Source organism: Scyliorhinus torazame, chromosome 14 (assembly GCF_047496885.1).
Source record: "Scyliorhinus torazame isolate Kashiwa2021f chromosome 14, sScyTor2.1, whole genome shotgun sequence".
Classification (NCBI taxonomy): Eukaryota; Metazoa; Chordata; class Chondrichthyes; order Carcharhiniformes; family Scyliorhinidae; genus Scyliorhinus; species Scyliorhinus torazame.
In genome coordinates this window covers 48,246,424-48,266,098 of record NC_092720.1, presented here as the reverse complement: position 1 = coordinate 48,266,098, position 19,675 = coordinate 48,246,424, and the positions used below count along the sequence as shown (strand labels likewise).

At 45.4% G+C, this 19,675-nt stretch overlaps 1 protein-coding gene across 2 annotated transcripts in view; it reads left to right on the top strand.

Moving 5' to 3' along the window:
• LOC140389708 (uncharacterized) overlaps positions 1–19,675 on the top strand; it is a 287,989-nt gene that overhangs the window by 233,993 nt on the left and 34,321 nt on the right. For both annotated transcript variants that reach the window (XM_072474126.1, XM_072474125.1), the window contains 4 exons: positions 10,358–10,520; positions 10,621–10,719; positions 14,395–14,511; positions 19,393–19,587. In XM_072474126.1, the coding sequence (XP_072330227.1) occupies positions 10,358–10,520; positions 10,621–10,719; positions 14,395–14,511; positions 19,393–19,587 (574 nt within the window). The remainder of the gene's footprint in view (positions 1–10,357; positions 10,521–10,620; positions 10,720–14,394; positions 14,512–19,392; positions 19,588–19,675) is intronic.

Sequence of the window (19,675 nt, the reverse complement as noted above, 5' to 3'; positions counted from 1 at the left end):
TTTTAGCCAGGAGACCAGGGAGCTCAGCTAGCACTGCATGAAACCGAGACCATATAATGATTCACTGTTCAGAAGGAGGCCATCCAGCCCTTGGAGTCAATGCTAACTCTTCTTGGAGCAACACTATTCCCCTACTTGATCCTGGAGCCCAACAAGTTTATTTCCTTTGAGTGGCCATCTAATATATTTTTGGACTCATTGGGCGCAATCAGCTTTTTACGTTTCTAAGTGTTCTTTGTGGCGGGCTTTGCTGGGAGTTTCCCACCGGCTGTCAGTGAGTTGCCCACCACTATCTCACCACACTTAGTCACTTTTTTGGGCCCTGGAAATTTCTCACCAGTTTAGCCCACACTTAGAAAGTTTTCCAGTAAATCGCAACCTAAGTATCATTTGTGGTGGGTTTTGCTGGGAGTTTCCCGCTGGCTCTGCCGGTGAGTTCCCCACCGTTATCTAATGACACTTGGGGCGCAATTTAACTAAATGGGTACACAATCTGCTTTAATATGCAGATTTGCTAAAAAGTGACACCGCTCACAATGGACAGGATTTACATCGCAACATTTCGCAAGATCGCGTTAGATCTCGCAAGGTGTTGCAAGCTGGGTAGATACTGGGAGTGGGGTCTTCCAGCTTCTAAAGGCCACATTGCACCCAAAAAGCAAATTGCCACGATACACTGCTTTTTGGGTGCAGTGTGGCTGTAAAATCGCAGACTGCATACCAGGTTGCTGCGATTCATGATCAAAGACACCCAGATCAGTCTGCCCAGGTGCACCTTGAATCTGCTTTCCATTTAGTTAATAATTTGCCTTTCTATTTTTTCAGCCAAATTGTCAACCTCACAGTTATCTACATTCACTTCCATCTGCCAAACTTTGGCCCAATCTCCTATCCTATCTATCTCTGTCCGCAAAATTGTTATCTCCTCTTCACTGCTTGCTTTCCCACCTATTTTAGTATCATCTGCAAACTTTGCTATGTTACATTCTGTTCCTGCTTGCAGATCATTTATATAAATTGTAAACAGTTGAAGTCTGAGGACTTCTCCAGGGTATCGCAGGGGACAGGATGGTCATTAACAGACCACTTAAGGCACCCCGCTAGTTACAGTTCGCCAGCCAGAGAAGGGCCCATTTATCCCGAACCTCTGCTTTCTGTCAGTCAGCCAATCCTCAATCCAATGTAGTATTCTATCCCCAATTCCCTGCTATCTCACCTTCTGGATCAGACTTTTATGCAACACCTGATCAAGCACCTTCTGGACGTCTAGATATATCACATTCACAAGTTCCCCATTATCCACCTTGCTGGTTACATCCTCAAAGAACTCGAACAAGTTTGTCAAACATGACTTACCCTTTATAAAACCATGCTGACAATGGTGGATTGAGCTTTGTCTTTCCAAATGTTCAGCCATCTCCTCCTTAATGATTGATTCCAGCAACTTCCCCACCACAGAGGTCAAGCTAACAGATCTATAGTTTCCTATTTTTTTGCCCCTCCCTTTTTGAAGGGGCATCAAGTTGGATTTCCCCTCTTGTTGAGTTTCTTGGCTTCAACCCAATTCTGGCAGATATATCCTCCATGACTTGGTCAGCTCAGTCAATCGCAGTGCTACTGAGCCATCCTTGGTGATGGATATTGAAATTCACCAACCAGATTACATTCTGTGCACTTGCTATTCTCAGGGTTTCTATGAAGTAGTGTCAAAATTGGAAGATGAATCACTAACAGAAGGAAGATGGTAGGTGGTAATCAGCTCAATGTCTGCTTTCCCATGTTTGATCTGATGCCATCAGTCTTGATGAGGTCTATAGTGAATGCTGAGGACTCATAGGACCACTCTTTCTCATCTCTCTATTGCTGCCACCTCTGGTGGGTCCTTCCTGCTGGTAGAACAGTACATTCTTGTGGATGTTAATGCTGGTGTCTGGGACATTAACTGTGTTATGGGCCAGGGCTTAGAAACTCAACAGTGTATTATGAAGTTCACCTGACCGACAACCTTTATGTTGAATTTGGCTAGGATGAGCACAAAAGCCTTCACTGCAGATGTGATTCATCAGGCTTCCTAGACACTTTAATCAAAACAAGGTTTATTCTAAGAATGTAGTTAACATATATATATATATATAAACACAACAAGAATTTTTATCAATTACAAACAAAACTACAGTAATCTATGTATAACACTTAATGAATTCCCCCTCAACTGTTCCAATTCAATAACAAAATCCAATAAACCAAAGCCTCTTTTCAAGGGCATGGCCCAGCACACTGTATTCACACTTGAATGGGACTGGTCCTTTTCCTGAAATTCTGATCCAGGTCCAGCCAACAGATTCAAACTCCTTCCGGAAATTTTGGCACAAGTCCCCAGAAGTGATTGACCAGAACTGGGTTGACTGGCTGGTTGTGCCTTGATCATTTCAGATGCTTGGATAAATGCTCAGTGCTCTATCTATCGTTTTCCTTTCTGTTTTTGAGGTGTCTTGATAGACCTTTTTTTAAATAAATATTTTTATTGAATTTTACATTTGTATACTATAGAGGAGATGAATGAAACGGTTGTAATTTACAATTTACATGTTTAGGCACTCCCTCTATCCTCCCACCCCCATTCACCCCTCCCTTTTTCTGTTATTTGGACTCCGTCTTAGACCCTTTCTTCCACCATGGATGTCATAATCTATCTTTCATCTTGTTTTTGTTCCTCTGGATTTGTGGCAGCGGGAGGGGCCTCTGGCCCCACTTCGATGTTTCGGGGGGGGGGGGGTGGAGTCCTTTGGCCCCACTTCAATGTTTCCCTGGGTGCCCTTCTGGTATTAACTTGGGTTCCTCCCTTGCTGTCCCCATCCTCCCCCAGTCCTGCCTACTTTGTGTGGTCCTGTTGCTTCCTATTAATTCCTCCCTCCTCCCTCGCTTCCTATTCGTTATTGGATTCAATCAGGTCTTAAATCAGGCTGATGAGTTGCCCCCGCGCTTTGTGGAAGCTTTTGCCCGGCGCTCGGATGGTGTACTTGGTCTTCTCGAAATGGAGAAATTCCAACAGGTCTGACAGACAGTCTGCAGCTGTGGTTGGTGCTGCTGATCTCCAACCGAGCAGGATTCTCCGGTGGGTGATTAGGAAGCAAAGGCATCGGCCCTCTTCCCCAAATGAAGTTCTGGCTGGTCCAATACCCTGAAGACTGCTGCTTTCGGACGCGGCTCCATCCTCACCCCACAAGCTTGGACATCACCTTGAAGAAGACTGTCCACAACCTGACAAGTCTGGGGCAGGCCCAGAACATGTGGGCATGGTTGGCCGGGCCTCCCTGGCACTGTTCACACTTGGCCTCCACTTCCGGTAAGAACCTGCTCATTCGGGTTATGGTTAGGTGCATCACTCTAAACTGCATGAGGCCTAGCCTTGTACAGGAGCAGGTGGAGTTGGCCGAACATGATGCTTTGCTCCAGAGTCCCCACCCTACTTCCGTCACGAGTTAATTTTCCCTTTTCTATCTTGACCCATCTAGTTGTGTTCTCGCTCTTTCTCCAAGTCATCTGCATATGTCCCCACAGTTCCCTTTCTCCATACTGTCGGTGTCTAGTATCTCCTCCAGCATTGTATCTTTCCTCGGGTACCGCGTTGTCTTCGTGCAGAGAACGTTTTTGACTTGTAAATGTCAGAGCTCATGTCCGTTCTGTAGTTCCAGTCTCTCTGTCAGCTCATCCAAAGTTACAAGTCTGTCCCCCATGCAGAAGTCCCTAATCCCTAGCGTCCCCCCGTCCTGTCTCTACCTCTTAAAGATGGTGTCTCGCATGGCTGGTGGGAATCTGCGGTTACCACAGGTGGGGGCTATGGTGGACACCTTGGTTAAGCCTAAGTGTTGCCTCAATTGGTTCCAAGTTTTTAGCGTTATTACCACCACTGGGCTGGATGTGTACTTTGCTGGCAGGGATGGGACTGCTGTTATGGCTAGGGCACAGAGGGTCATTCCCATGCAGGAGGACTCCTCCATTCTCACCCATTCCTTGCTCGGTTCCCTTACCCATCTCCTCACCCTCCCACCTGTGGCTGCAAAGTGGTAGTATTGCAAGTTCAGAAGGACCAGGCCACCCATGCTTCTTCTCCTCTGCAGAGTTGTCTTGGGGATTGTTGAATTCTTGCCCCCCCTTGCCTCATACAAACGCCATAATCATTTTATGTATACTTTGGGAAAAGGCCTTGGGGAAGAAGATTGGTATGGATCTATACAGGGAAAGCGGGAATGCAGCACATCTCTGCAGGTCCCTTTTAACTTCCTCTGCCAGATTGGTCAGATTCCACTTATGGTTCCATGTCCAGTTGTGGGCTATCTGAATCCCCAGGTAGTGGAATTTGTTTTGGGCTATTTTGAATGGTAGACCTTCCAGCTCTGCCCCTCCCCCTGTTCGGGTTCACTGGGAATACCTCACTTTTGCCCAGATTGAGTTTGTAGCCCGGGAAGGCACCAAACTCTTCCAGGAGCTTCATGGTTTCCTTCAAGCCGTTCTGCAGGTCCAAGATGTAGAGGAAAAGGTCATCACATAGAGTGAGATTCTGTGCTCTCTGCCTCCTCTTCGGATATCCTACCAACCGCTCTCGTCACCCAGAGCGATCGCAAGGGGTTCAATTGCCGGGGCGAACAGCAGCGGGGATGGGGGCATCATTGCCTTCATCAGACTTCCAAGACACTTTAATCAAAACAAGGTTTATTCTTGTTTATAAATGATTTGGAGGAAAATGTAACTGGTCTGATTAGTAAATTTGCGGATGACTCAAAAGTTGGTGGAATTGCAGATAGCGATGAGGACTGTCAGAGAATACAGCAGGGTTTAGATCGTTTGGAAACTTGAGTGGCGAGATGGCAGATGGAGTTTAATCCGGACAAATGTGAGGTAATGCATTTTGGAAGGTCTAATACAGGTAGGGAATATACAGTGATGCATTGAGTATAAAAATTGGCAAGTCATGTTGCAGCTGTATAGAACCTTAGTTAGGTCACACTTGGAGTATCGTGTTCCATTCTGGTCGCCACACTACCAGAATGATGTGGAGGCTTTAGAGAGGGTGCAGAAGAGTTTTACCAGGATGTTGCCTGGTATGGAGGGCATTAGCTATGAGGAGCGGTGAATAAACCTAATTTGTTCTCTCTGGAAGGAAGGAGGTTGAGGGGTGACCTGATAGAGGTCTACAAAATTATGAGGGGCATAGACAGAGTGGATAGTCAGAGACGTTTTCCCAGGGTAGAGGGGTCAATTACTAGGGGACATAGGTTTAAGGTGCGAGGGGCAAGGTTTAGAGGAGATGTACGAGGCAAGTTGTTTTACACAGAGGGCAGTCGGTGCCTGGAACTCACTGCCGGAGGAGATAGTGGAAGCAGGGACGATAGTGGCATTTAAGGGGCATCTTGACAAATCCATGAATAGGATGGGAATAGAGGGATACGGACCCCGGAAGTCCAGAAGATTTTAGTTTAGACAGCAGCATGGTCGGCACAGGCTTGAAGGGCTTCAGGGCCTGTTCCTGTGCTGTACTTTTCTTTGTTCTTTGTTCTAAGAATGTAGTTAACATCCTAGCCCAAACCGCTCCAGTACCTGAATGAGGTACTTCCATTCGACTCTTCTGCGTCCAGGGAGACTATCACTTCTGGTGTTTGATTGGGTCAGTATCCTACTCAGCAGCCGTCTGATGTTCGCAGTTAGCTGTCTACCCTTGACAAAGCTATCTGGTCCTCCGCATCCACTTCTGGTACGCAGTTCTCCAGTCTCTTGGCCAGAACTTTGCAAGTATATTCGCATCTACATTAAGCAGCGAAATGGGTCTATGTGATCTGCATTCCGTCGGGTCTGGTCTTTTTTGGGTATCAGCGATATGGTGGCCTGTGTTAGGGTAGGAGGCAAAGTGCCCCTTGCTAGCGAGACTGCGAACATCTCCTGTCGGTGCAGAGCAAGAGCTGGTGTGAATTTATTATAGAGGTCTGCTGGGAACCCATTGGGTCCTGGCGCCTTCCCTGCCTGCAAGGAGTTGAAAATCTCCATGTCCTCACCCAGTCCTGTTGGTGCTTCCAGCGCCCTCCGTCTTTCGTCCCCGAGGACTGGCATGTCCAGTTCGTTAAGGAACTGTTTCATCCCGTGTCCCTGTTGGGGGGCTCGGAAGTGTACAATCTTCGGTAGAAGGCCTCAAATGCTTGGTTAACCTTTTTTGGTTTGGCTACCAGTCCGCCTCTGCTGTCTTTTACCTGGGCTATCTATCTCGTGGCTGCTTGATTTCCCAGCTGGTGAACCAATAGGTGCTATGTTCATAAAAGATCCCCTGTGTCTAGCGAGGTTGGTGCACCGCTTTCCTGGTGGATAGCAGGTTAAAGTCCATTTGCAGCTTTTTCCTCTCCACCAGTAGCTCTACGATCGGGGCCTTGAAGTATCTTCTGTCGATCTCCAGGGTGGAATTGGTCCTCAGTTGTTGCCTAGCCGCCCTCTCTTCCCTAGCTCTATGTGCTGAAGTTAAAAACTCACCACTATTCTTAGAATTCCCCGATACCAAAAAGGGTCGATATTCTAAATGGTGAACAGGGATTCTCACTCCCTGATTCCTATGCAGGCTTAGGTGGGTGCTATTCAGGTTAAACTATGTTTTCAAGTTATCCCCCGGTATAACCCATACCTTCACAGAAGAATTTTACCTACTTACCACTTAGTAGCATCGATATCCTGGGTCCTGCATTGCTAAGTAAGTAAAGTAGGCTTTGTAATCACTGTTTCCGGTTAAAACTTTTAAGTTATTTTATTATTATATCTTTTTAAAGATGCAATCAGTCTTTACAGAAAAGTAAAAAGATCTTGCTTCTGGATTCTCCTGGTTGGTTGAAGAGACCTTCAGGTCCACCTTGACAATCACTCTTCTTTAGCTTTTGGTCTTCCTCAGATGTATTAGCTGTTCTGCTCGGTTGCTATGTTCTATCTTTCCCATGTACTGAGCTGTGAGAGCTGGCTCTGAGCTGACTCTGCTGACTGTTCCCTTTCTTAGGGTTTATATATCTTTCTAATAGTTATTAAGTTTCTATGACTTTATTGTAAAGTAACTTTTATTTCACTTGGATTGTAAAAGGTATCTTTAATCTGAATTTTCCTAACACGACTAAGTATTCATTTTGAGCATGACCTCATCTCATAGCTCTCTGATTACATTGTTTCCTTTGTGATGTTCAAAAATGCTTTGATTTCAATGTGGTGTGACTTTTGATTCCTTTCATTTCTATAGTTTTATTATTATCAAATTGTGGCCCCAGCTCATAATTTTGACTTTGATTTGGGTCTAACGTGTGTTCCCGCAGACACGTTGTCTCCAGCTTTCTTTAACTTACCTGATGTCAGCAAAACTTCACACCTTTGTCACCTAATTCAACTGAAAACCTCATCCATTCTTTTCCAGCTGCTTACTTAACTTCAATGAAGGTGTGAAATATTGCTTTTAGCTGTATACTAAAATTCACTTGATTGTGACTTGAAAGACCTGCCTGTTTTGTTTGCTAAGTCTGTTTGACCAAGGCTATCTGCATTTTACAATCCTCTCCTGGCAGCTGCTGTTAACCCTTCGTGGGATTTTTCCCTACATTCTCTCATGTTCCTCAGATCAGGTATTGCCAGACTTCCATGTTTCAAATGACATATCTTTCCATATTTTCAATTACAGTGCCTGGTAGTCTATAATCCCTCTCCTAATCACGGCCTTCAATGCCTCCCAGAACGTGGAAAGTGAGACTTCCCCATTCTGGTTGTTAGTAATGTACTTACTTGCCTATGGCCTGTGATGTGATAGGCCCTTTGAGAGAGACTTTAACGTGATCCACATTGCTGTGTGTCTGGAGTCACTTGTTGATCAGAACTGTAAATTTCCATCTCTACAGAGCATTAGTGCGTAGACATAGGGGGCTGGATTCTCCGAACCTCCACGTCGAAATCGCAGTCACCGCGAGGGCAGAGAATGGGCGTCAGCCACGAAATCCGGCGCAACGCCGCTCCTGCGATTCTCTGGTCCCCGGAGATTTGCCACAAATCGTGCGCGCGGTCTACGGGGTAGGTGGCTATTAACAGAGGCCCCCACGGCGATTCTCCGATGGAAACTGGCCGAGTTCCCAACGGCGTGGTTCTGACCACGTTTTACCTGTCGGGAATGGCCAGTGGCGGCTGCGGAGTCAGTCCGCGGCCGGCCGGTGGGGGGGGGGCAGGGTGAATCGTTCACAGGGAGGGCTCATGGACGGCCAGACGAGCGATCGGGGCCCACCGATTCGCGGGCGCACGCAATCTTGAGGGGACCTATATTTTCGGGGCCAGACCGTGGTGTGATTTCGCCATGTCACACGGGGCGGCCGCCGAAGGTCGCTGCCATGCACATGCGCAGACTCCCGACGGAAGTGCAGGGCCCCATATCAGCAGCCAAAGCTGCGAGGAGTATCCCGGGGCCCTGCTAACCCCCTTCAGGTAGGAGAATCATCTGGACTTTCTTCAGGAAAGTCCAGAGTGCAACTCCCGCATTTTGACACTGGAGTGGGGACATAGTCCCATTATTGGAGAATCCCACCCCTGGTTTTATCACAATCTTCCTGGTCATTATTGCTGATACCGGCTAGTCATTCCATATTATTTAATGCGCTGAATTTTGATTCTCCTTCTCTCATGGTGAAATTTGAACCCATATTTTTGGATCATTCATTCAGATCTGTGGATTTCTAGACCAGTAACAGAATCACTGTTCTGTCATACTCTTAAAATCTACCGTAGAAGGGCGGCATGTGGCACAGTGGTTAGCACTGGGACTGCGACGCTGAGGACCCAGGTTCGAATCCCGGCCCTGGGTCACTGTCCGTGTGGAGTTTGCACATTCTCCCCATGTCTGCGTGGGTTTCACCCCCACAACCCAAAGATGTGCAGGTTAAGTAGATTGGCCTCACTAAATTGCCCCTTAATTGGAAAAAAAAATAATTGGGTACACTAAATTTAAAATTAAAAAAATCTACCGTCGAGAAACCTGGGGCAAAAATTCATCATGCTTTGGGTACAGAAAACTGTCAAATATTTCTTTATAACTCCTATGCATATATCAAACTACTGTTCGTTACTCAATTGTAATGTATTCTATAATGGTATACACAATAGATCTTTACTTCCGAGAGCGGCAAAATATTTATAACATATCAGCCATGATTGGATGGCAGAGAAGACTCGACGGGCCAAATGGCCTAATTCTGATCCAATGTCTTCTGGTTTTATGGGATTGGATTAAAAAAAAATTATAAAGCATGTTATTGTTCTAGTGCTCACAGGGATGCTTCACTGCATTTTATTCCTTCAATTTAATTGGAAGAAGTATTTTCAGCTGAAGTACTTTCTTCCCTTCAACTCTAAAGCTTGTTGCAGATGCGTGTGTGTAGAATCAGCTAAGATAGCTTGCATTCAATTATTCCAGGAGCATTGGGTGGGAAGTGTTGACGGCGTCGTAATAGCCGTTGCGTTTCCCGACGGCGTCAACATCGTCTCAGGATCAGCAATTCTGGCCCCGAACAGTGGGGGCAGCACGGCACTGGACCGGCCCCGACACAACATCGTGTAGGGCTACTGGGGCCGGCGCGGAACAAAGGAGGCCCCCAGCCCGAGAGGCCGGCCCGCCAATCGGTGGGACCCGATCACGGGCCAGGCCACAGTGGAGGCCCCCCATGGGGTTGGACCCCCCTCCTCCCCCACAGGCCGCCCCCGGATCCTTCCACGCCGAGGTCTCGCCGGATAAGACTAGGTTAGAACGGCACCGGCGGGACTCGGGTTTTTTGGTTTGGCTGCTCGGCCCATCCCGGGTGGAGAATCGCCATGGAGGCTCCCGTAGAGCGGCCCCCGGCTGGCGCCGCGCCGACCGCGCCGGCGCCAATGGCAGAGCGGAGAATCGTGTCCCATCGTCGGGGCAGCATGGCGTGATTCGCGCCGATCGCGGTGATTCTCCGGCCTGGCCCCGTGGTTAGAGAATCTCGCCCATTAAATGTAGAACATCATTGGGCTTGACCTAACTTTTAGTCCTGCTCCAGCGGTTTCTGTGCAACACGTTAAATTCATTATTGCTCTGAAAAATACCTGAACACAATTAATCAATTCTGGCATCATTGTTTTTCCTTTACCTCTCCAGGAGGTAGTCTTGTCCTACTTTAGCATATGTATCGAGTGATATGGCTTTGACAAACAAATTAGTATATATACAAACTCATTACTGAGTCAGCAAGTTGTGAATTCATGTAAGCCTGCACTTAGTTTTATTTGAAAATGCTAACTCTCAATTTCCTCATGAAAGATTTTGTGTTTTACTTTTCTACAGAGGGCCGCTTGTAAGTGTGATTCTCAATTCACTGGTAGCGACTGTCAATTTGCAATTAATCCCTGTCAAGGTGTCAGGTGTTTCGAGGGAGCAAATTGTTCCTCTGAGGGGAGTTGTGGTGCCTGTCCCACTGGATTGACTGGAGACGGCATACATTGCTCTGGTAACCAACATTTAACGGTCATTTTTCACAAATATTAAACAAAATGTATGGACCTATATATATATATATATTACACAATTTAATTAATATTTCCAAACAGATATAAATGAATGTGAAAATGAGAACTTGTGTCCTCCAAATGCAACATGTATCAATGCTGTGAGAAGTTATAATTGTAGCTGCAACGCAGGATTTTCAGGTATGTGTAATGGGAATTGCAGGTGATGTAATTACATACATATTTTTTGTGTAATTATTTAAATTTTTTAAACAAAATGCAGTAAATTAAGAGGCTGAGAGATTACTTCCGGTGGCGGCCATGGAGGAGTCGGTCGCACATTTGCTAGCTCCCGTCTGTGATGGACTTTTGGACCGTTTTCCCCTGTTGTTTTCCTGATTTTATGGGATAAATCGGTGAAGAGTGAGACAGTGAGGAGAAATCCCCGTCTGATGTATGGAGAATTGGACCAGAAGTGGCCGTGTGAGAAGACAAAGTCCTAAAAGGAAGACGCGAGCAGAGCTGGTATCGCGGGAAAGCATGGAGGAGAGCAAGGGCCGCGGGGAGACGGCACAGTGGTCGACGGAGCAGCTGGTGAAGTTTTTCGAAGATTGCTTCGCCAAGCTGAAGAAGAACACGCTGGACCCTATTAAGGCTTTGATTGATCAAGTTATGCAGAACCAAGAGATCCATGGGAGAGCAATCCAGGAGGTGGAGAAAAAGGTGTCTGGGCACAAGGGGTACATAACCGTGCTTAAGACCAAGGTGGAAATTATGAACTACCGCCAGAAAAGAATGCAGGAGAAGTTGAAGGACCTGGAGAACAGGTCCAGGAGCCACAATCTTATAATTGTCGGCCTCTCTGAAGACAGTGAGGGATCGGATGCGAGGACTTATGTGACGGACATGCTGGAGAAGTTGATGGGGGCTGAGGCGTTCCCTCTGTTTGTCTTTCTGTTTGTCTTTCAGTGCCTCCCCACCTTCAACCCAAAGGCCCTTTTCAAGCGGGTGAATAAGGTTATTTTGGGCTTTGTGTGAGCGGGTAAAACCCCACGAGTGAAGAAAGTGTTGCAAGAGTGCAGTCGGTGGGAGGGTGGGTTGGTGCTGCCGAACGTCTGCAATTACTACTGGGCGGCTAATATAACCATGATTAGGAAGTGGGTAGTGGGGGAGGGGTCGGCATAGGAGCGGATGGAGGCGGCGTCATGCAAAGACACCAGTTTGGGAGCACTGATAACGGCACCTCTTCCGTTCTCGCTGGCCCGATACTCCACAAGTCCGGTGGTGGTGGCAGCTCTGAGAATCTGGGGGCAATGGAGGAGATATAAGAGAGTGGAGGGAGCATCGGTTTGGACCCCGGTTTATAATAATCATTGGTTTGTACCGGGTAGGCTACGTGGTGGGTTCCGGAGATGGCAAAGGGCAGGAATTAAAAGGATGGGGGATCTATTTATAGATGGGAGCTTTCCCAGCTTGAAAGCCTTGGTGCATACATTTGAATTGCCAGCAGGGAACGGGTTTAGATATTTGCAGGTGCGAGACTGAGAAAATAGGTTCCGGCCTTTCCGCTGCTGCTGCCATGGGGGATACAGGATAGAGTAGTCTCCAGTACCTGGGTGGGAGAGGGGGAGGTTTCAGATATTTACCAGGAGCTTTCGGAGGCAGAGGAAACTCTGGTGGAGGAGCTTAAGGGCAAGTGGGAGGACGAGCTAGGAGGAGAGATAGAGGCGGGTCTATAGACGGATGCCCTAAGCAGGGTTAATACCTCCTCATCATGTTCCAGGCTCAGCCTGATACAATTTAAGGTAGTCCACTGGGCACACATGAGAGTGGCTAGAGTAGCCAGTTAAAATGGCTAACTCCCGATTTAGAATGGCTAACCCTGATTTAAAATGCTGAACGGCAAAGGCTGATGGGAAAATCAGCCAACAGGACTAAAACGAGCAGCTGCAGGTAGACTGTGTAGTCACCTCTGGGAAGGCCAGACAAGATCGATACCAGTAACCATCAGCACAACAAAACACCAGCCATTGGCATAGTAATGAGCAATCCCCGGGAACAATGTGCAACATTTTAGACACACAAAGCCAACCCAGACTCGACGGCGCCAGCAGAAGCCTACACAAAGGGAGGTGAACGACCACCTCAAGACCGCACATCGATCGAGGAATCGCTCCAGCATTGGAGAATATCGAACCAAGTGATTGGGACAAAGTCCAATCACTTGGAACCAGGTACAGGGTCCGCCCCGAAAGGCGGGAAGCCCCTGGGGACTATAAGAATAGAGTCCAAGTTCAAATCAACCCTTCTGCTACCCTTCTGCTACCCTTTCTGCTTCCCCTTCGGCTGCTTCTTCTTCTTCTTCTGACCGGGTCACTCAGCAATGCAGACCAACCCTTGACAGTGACCGGTCCAGCCATCGCGAAACATCCAGTAAGTCTTACTTCAACGCTTGCAATGAGATAGGTGCTCCTAGCTACCAATCTGTACCAACTTCGAATCCCGCAGGCTCAGAAACCGAACGAAAGGCCATTCGTTTCCCTGACCTGGTGGGCCAGTTCCAAGTTAAGTATTGGCCTGTTAGTTGTAGGAAGTAGCTTAGTTGTAGAATTTGTGCATGAGTATTCATTACTGTATATAATAAATGTGCTTTGATTTAACTCTTACTAAGCGGTGTATTGGATTATTGATCATTACACGGACTTGAACCATGTGGCGGTATCAGAAAGATACCTGGCGACTCAAGAGCAAAGGTGATAGAACAGAGCAATTAAACTAAGGCAAAAGTTAGCAACACTAGGATGAGCAGGTTTTTTGGGGTAGAGGATAGCTGTGCGAGGTGCACGGGAAGCCCAGCAAATCATGTCCACAGGTTTTGGGCATGCCCGAAGCTCAGAGGGTTTCGGTAGGGTTTTGCTAAGGCAATGTCCATGGTGCTAAAATCATGGGTGGTGCCGAGTCCGGAGGTAGCGATCTTTGGAGTGTCGGAAGAGCCGGGAGTTCAAGGGACGAAAGAGGCTGACGTGTTGGCCTTTGCCTCCCTGGTTGCCTGGAGACGGATCTTGTTAATGTGGGGGGACTCTAAGCCCCCGAGTCTAGAGACCTGGGTTAGTGACGTGGCTAGGTTTCTCAGTCCCGAGAAGATAAAGTTCGCCTTAAAAGTGTCAATGGTCGGGTTCACCCGGAGTTGGCAGCCGTTCGTCGCCTTTCTTGGGGAAAATTAAAATGTCAGCAGATGCAGTATTCCAAGGGGGGGGGGGGGCAGATTGTTGTTATATCGTTGGGGTGTGTGAAGATTGAGATGGGGGGGGGGGGGGGGGGAGAAATGTTTATTATACCATGTCGATGTCATTGTCAATGTTATTTTTATAAAAATTTTCAAATACCTTAATAAAATATTTATTTTTTAAAAGAAATTCCAGAATTTCAGAGAAAATTAGCAGAAGAACATTAATCACACATACGTAATGAAGATACACATTTCAATACTAAGTTCCAATGTTGCATTCCTCATACGATTCTAGGCAACAGAACATTTTGGGAGTGCCATTAATGGATATAGCGGTCCATGATGTTCATCCAGTACTGTCTGTGTTAACATAGCAGGGAATATTGGCTGCACGTGTAACAGACTCACAGATAAAACCGTCTGATCAGTTTTTACCTGCTTATTCAAATAATACTTCACAGCCAGAGAGGTTGCTTTTCTTCAAGATATTGCAGTTATTGCTCAAAATGTTGTTTATTTCAGATGTCCAAAGGTCGTTTTGCGTTAAAGTTGCTGATATTTTAAAAACATAAGAATTTTCAGAATTTGTGTTTAATGCAAACAGCTCAATATGAAAACATAATGTTCCATTTCTCATACAATTCCAGGCAATGGAATGTTCTGCACTGCCATTGATCCATGTGACAATTCAACATGTTCACCGAATGCTACCTGTCAAGACACAAACGGGAATATCACCTGCAGCTGTAAAGAAGGATTCACAGGTAAAATAGTAACCAATCCGAACAGCATCATCATGCTCCTGAAAATGGAACTTACATATTTAAGTTAAGGTACTCACCAGAGCTGTCCAATTTGAAATGTATTAGTTATTGCTTGAATTTTTATTTTCCCCGATGTATACCCTCAACTTGTTCACAAAGTACTTGTTATCTTCTATCATTGATCCGAGAAAATCAGATGCCAAGCATATTATTAATGTTTGGTATGTCACAGATTATCACAGTGAACCTGAATATTCTGAAGAGCTGGAGTGTGATTCCAATTAGATGGTTGGCACTGGACCAGCAGAGTCAGGTCCCAGACCTGACTCTTAGATCCAAACGAAAACAACAAAAGTTTCCAGGGCAGGGAAAATGGCTCAATCCACTGAATTCCTGACTGGTTAGCTTGGTTGTTCTTCACTCATGTGCTAAACAGCATGACGTAACGGTACCTGACATCCTACGGTCCGTGTGAAAACACTGCCATCACACACCAAAAACAACCACCCTCCACATGTCAAAAAGAAACCACCCTCCACATATATTTGTGGAACCGCCAAAATCCTCCACTAAGAAATTCCATATTTCATCCATTTAAATGTAGGTTTCTTTCTGATATTTGGTATCTATCTTAATCCCATATGTAGGTCCCAATTATTTCATTCTGTCTCTGTAAAATCTAATTAAAAGTGAATGTCAATTACTGCCTTTCACTTACTGATTTTGCATTTGCGAGAATGCTTCAATGTGATAGGTTGCTTAGCTGTTTGGTGACATTACAATTGCTGAAGCCTGCGAGCTCCTTGTATGGGCACCAGATTTAAATCAACAATGTGAAAGGCCTGATTATGACCCCAGCCAGAAAGAGGCTGAGACCCCTCTCCAGAATGTCAGAGAAAATTAGCGTAAGAACGTTCTTCACACATACGTAAAGAAATAGCCCAGGATGAAGCATACAGTTGGTTTTCCTTTTGTGCTTACATCTACTTTTAAATATTCATTTCTAAATATTTTTAACTCACGATGAAGTTGGTACCTTCTTGAGTTAACCACCAAGAGCATCATCCACATTAAGGGGGAAAGCGGCTTGTAAAAATTTGATTTGTGATTAAGATAAACATTTCAACACTAAAATCCAATGCTCCATTTCTCATACAATTCTAAGCAATGGAACGTTTTTGGGAGTGCCAATGATGGATACAACGGTCCATGATATTCATCCAATACTGCCTTGTTTTTTTTTAATAATCTTTATTTTCACAAATATGTTTACCTTAACACTGCAATGAAGTTACTGTGAAAAGCCCCTAGACGCCTACATTAACACTGCAGTGAAGTTACTGTGAAAAGCCCCTAGTCGCCTACATTAACACTGCAATGAAGTTACTGTGAAAAGCCCCTAGTCGATACATTCTGGTACCTGTTCAATTACACTGAGGGAGAATTCATAATGTCCAAATTATTTAACAATGCGTCTTTCAGGACTTGTGGGAGGAAACCGGAGCACCCAGAGGAAACACATGCAGACACAGGGAGAACGTGCAGGCTCCGCCAGACAGCCGGGAATCAAACCTGGGACCCTGGCGCTGTGAAGTGACAGTGCTAACCACTGTGCTACCATGCCATCCATATGTAGTAACATTGCAGGGAATATCGGCTGTGCATGTTAACACAGATAACACAGTCTGATCAGCTATTACACACTTATTCAAATAGTACTTTACAGCCCAAGATGTTGCCATTCTTTTTTTTTATAAGTTTAGAGTACCCATTAATTTTTTTCCAATTAAGGGGCAATTTAGCGTGGCCAATCTACTGAACCTGCACATCTTTGTGTTGTGGGGATGAAACCCACGCAGACACACGGAGAATGTCTGAAGGTGGATAAGATGGACTACATCCCAGCGTCCTAATAGAGATAGCTGAGGAGATTGTGGAGGCATTGGTGGTGATCTTTCAGGAATCTCTGGAGGCAGAGGACTGGAAAGTGGCTAATATAGCACCACTGTGTAAGAAGGGAGGGAAGCAGAAGTCAGAAATTAGACAAGAAATAGACCGGTTAGCCTGACTTCAGTCATTCGTAAGATTTTAGAGTCCGTTATTAAATATGAGATCGTAGAGTACTTGGAAGTGCATGGTAAAATAGGACTGAGTCAGCATGACTTTGTCAAAAGGAGGTCATGACTGACAAATCTGTTAGAGTTCTTTGAGGAGGGAACAAGAAAGTTAGACAAAGGAGAACCAGTCAACATGATTTATTTAGATTTCCAGAAGGCCTTTGACAAGGTGCTGCACAGGAGATTGTTAAATAAATTAAGAGCCCATGGTGTTAAGGGTAAGATCCTGACATGTATAGAGGATTGGCTGACTTGCAGAAGGGAGAGAGTGGAGATAAAGAGATCTTTTTCAAGATGGCAACCGGTGACTAGTGGTGTGCCTCCGGGGTCTGTGCTGGGACCACAACCTTTCACAATATACATTAATGTATATTGAAGGCACTGTTGCTAAGTTTGTAGATGATACAAAGATCTGGAGAGCGACAGGTAGTATTGAGGAAGCAAGGGGGCAGAAGGATTTGGACAAACTAGGAGAGTAGGCAATGAAGTTGCAAATGAAATACAATGTGGAAAAGTGTGAGATTATGCACTTTAGAAGGAGGAATTTAGGTGTAGACTATTTTCTGAATGCTTAGGAAATCAGAAGCACAAAGGGACTTGGGAGTCTTTGTTCATAATTCTCTTAAGTTTAATGTGCAGGTTCAGTCGGCATTCAAGAAGGCAAATGCAATGTTAGCATTCATGTCAAGAGGGCTAGAATACAAGACCAGGGATGTACTTCTGAGCCTGTATAAGGCTCTGGTCAGACCCCATTTGGAGTATGGTGAGCAGTTTTGGGCCCGTACCTAATGAAGGATGTGCTGGCCTTGGAAAGGGTCCAGAAGAGGTTCACAAGAATGATCCCTGGAAAGAACAGCTTGTCGTATGAGGAATGGTTGAGGACTCTGGGTCTGTACTCGTCAGAGTTCAGAAGGATGAGGGGGGATCTTATTGAAACTTACAGGATATTGCGAGGCCTGGATAGAGTGGACATGGATAGGATGTTTCCACTTGTAGGAGAAACTGGAACCAGAGGATACCATCTTAGACTAAAGGGACGATCCTTTAAAACAGAAGTGAGGAGTATTTTCAATGGCAAATGTTGAGTGGAAAAGCAGCATGAGGCTGGAAGCAATGGAGGCTATTTCTGCCATATATAGTTCGACGCTCAGCAAAAAACATGTTCCACAACGTATCACTAGCAGGCAGCCTTGGAATTGCCCACCTCACTAGAAAAGCACACATTCTTATGATCCAAGCCCAATTTTTAAAGGTCGCCCCAGGAAACAATCTTCACACAGGTGAAACCCCCTGACATCAATGTGGCACCACCTGGCATCAAGTTGGCACCAATCTGGCACTACCCTGGAACGATACTCTTTCCCTGAGCACTGCACTCACGTCTGAGCTCCCCTAGAAGTACTACTCACCAGGTACCCGTCTTCTGAGACCAGTCATGCTTCACGCCGTTCTGATATCATGCCATTGTGGATGGGCTTTTTGACTTGGGGTGGTGATTCCAGCATATGGGCTAATAATTATGGTAATTGATAGAATGAGGTTCCTGCCATTAATGTAGACTGTCACTGGGGGGGGGGGGGGGGTGGGGCAACCCCTTCCTGGTTTGACGTCATTGTGAAATGTGACTTTATCCTTAGTCACCATATTTTCTTCTCCCGTCACTGAATCCATCCAACGCGAACAGGAGCAAAAAATACTAGCCAACATTCAGAAATGTAGATATTCTTTATCTAGATGTAACTGGATTTTTAACATTGTATGAAATTTGTAACTACAGCTGAATATCTTCCTGGTAATGTACTTTTTAGGAGCGTGGGGCAATTTGTTTTAGTGGATTATCCCTTTAAATTCTTTAGCATAGTCGCGGACACTCGGTAACTTAAAGAGACCGAGTTGCGCATGGCTAGTGTGAGAAATATTTGTTTGCTGTGCAGCCTAGAGGGCCATTGCTCACTGGCACCAAAACATTGATTGTATATTTGTGGAATTGCCAAATTTCTCCATTACGATAAATTTCATATTACATTTTGTTTTATGTATCCGTTTACTTCTGATATTTGGCTTCTGCTTTAATCCAATGTGTAGGTCCCAAACATGTATTTCCCTCACTGTAAAATGTAATTAAAAGTTAAGGTTAATGAGTGCCCTTTACTTACTGCTATGTGATTGGCTGCTTACAATGGCTGAAGACCTGGTGATCTCCTTGATTGGGCACCAGAATCAAAGTAACAATGGGAAAGGAGAAAATGAAGCCACAGACTTCATTCCACCCTGAGGGCAGCTGTCTTTGAGGTCAGCAGTGAACAACGTAATTTCTCCAATGACTAAAATATCCGGTCCAATATATTAAACGGCAATCCGGAATTTCTTCAATTGGTTTTGCTCAGGAGTTAAAGGTGGGGAACTGACAAAATCCCCTGAGAAACTGCATTAATGACGGGTTACATTATCTCCTTGTATGTTCTGACAGTATCCTGCCAGAGCAATGGGAGACTAAGAAAACCAGTGCAGGATTTCAGGGCCAATTGGTGCAACAACATTATTAATATACACGTTAAGAACTGATCCAGGATGGTGATGCAGAGTGTTTACTTTCAAGTGATTACTTCTAATTTTAAAGGAATAAAAATGTATCTTAACTCGTATGTAAAAGGAAAAGTAATGAATCAGTTAAAAATAAGTTGAATCCCAGCATTTATTTTACAATACCCATCTGTATATCTTTGAAATATTCATTTTATTACTTTGGACTACTTTACTTTAGGAAATGGTACAGTCTGCTTTCCATTGCCTGACTCATGTGACTCTGTCCAATGCCTGTCCTCGTTCTGCAATAATAGAGGAAACTGTAAAACCAACCCAGCCGATAGTTGCCGGCGATTCTGCGTATGTTCAAGTCAGTACAAAGGAGAGCAGTGCACGGAGGCAGCATCGCAATTCATTGCACAACCTTTGCCAAGTATGTTTAATATCTGATGCTCCATAGCTTTAGACAAAAGGTTGTAGATTCATCTCTTAATTATTCATAGTTGTAAACACAAAAAGGA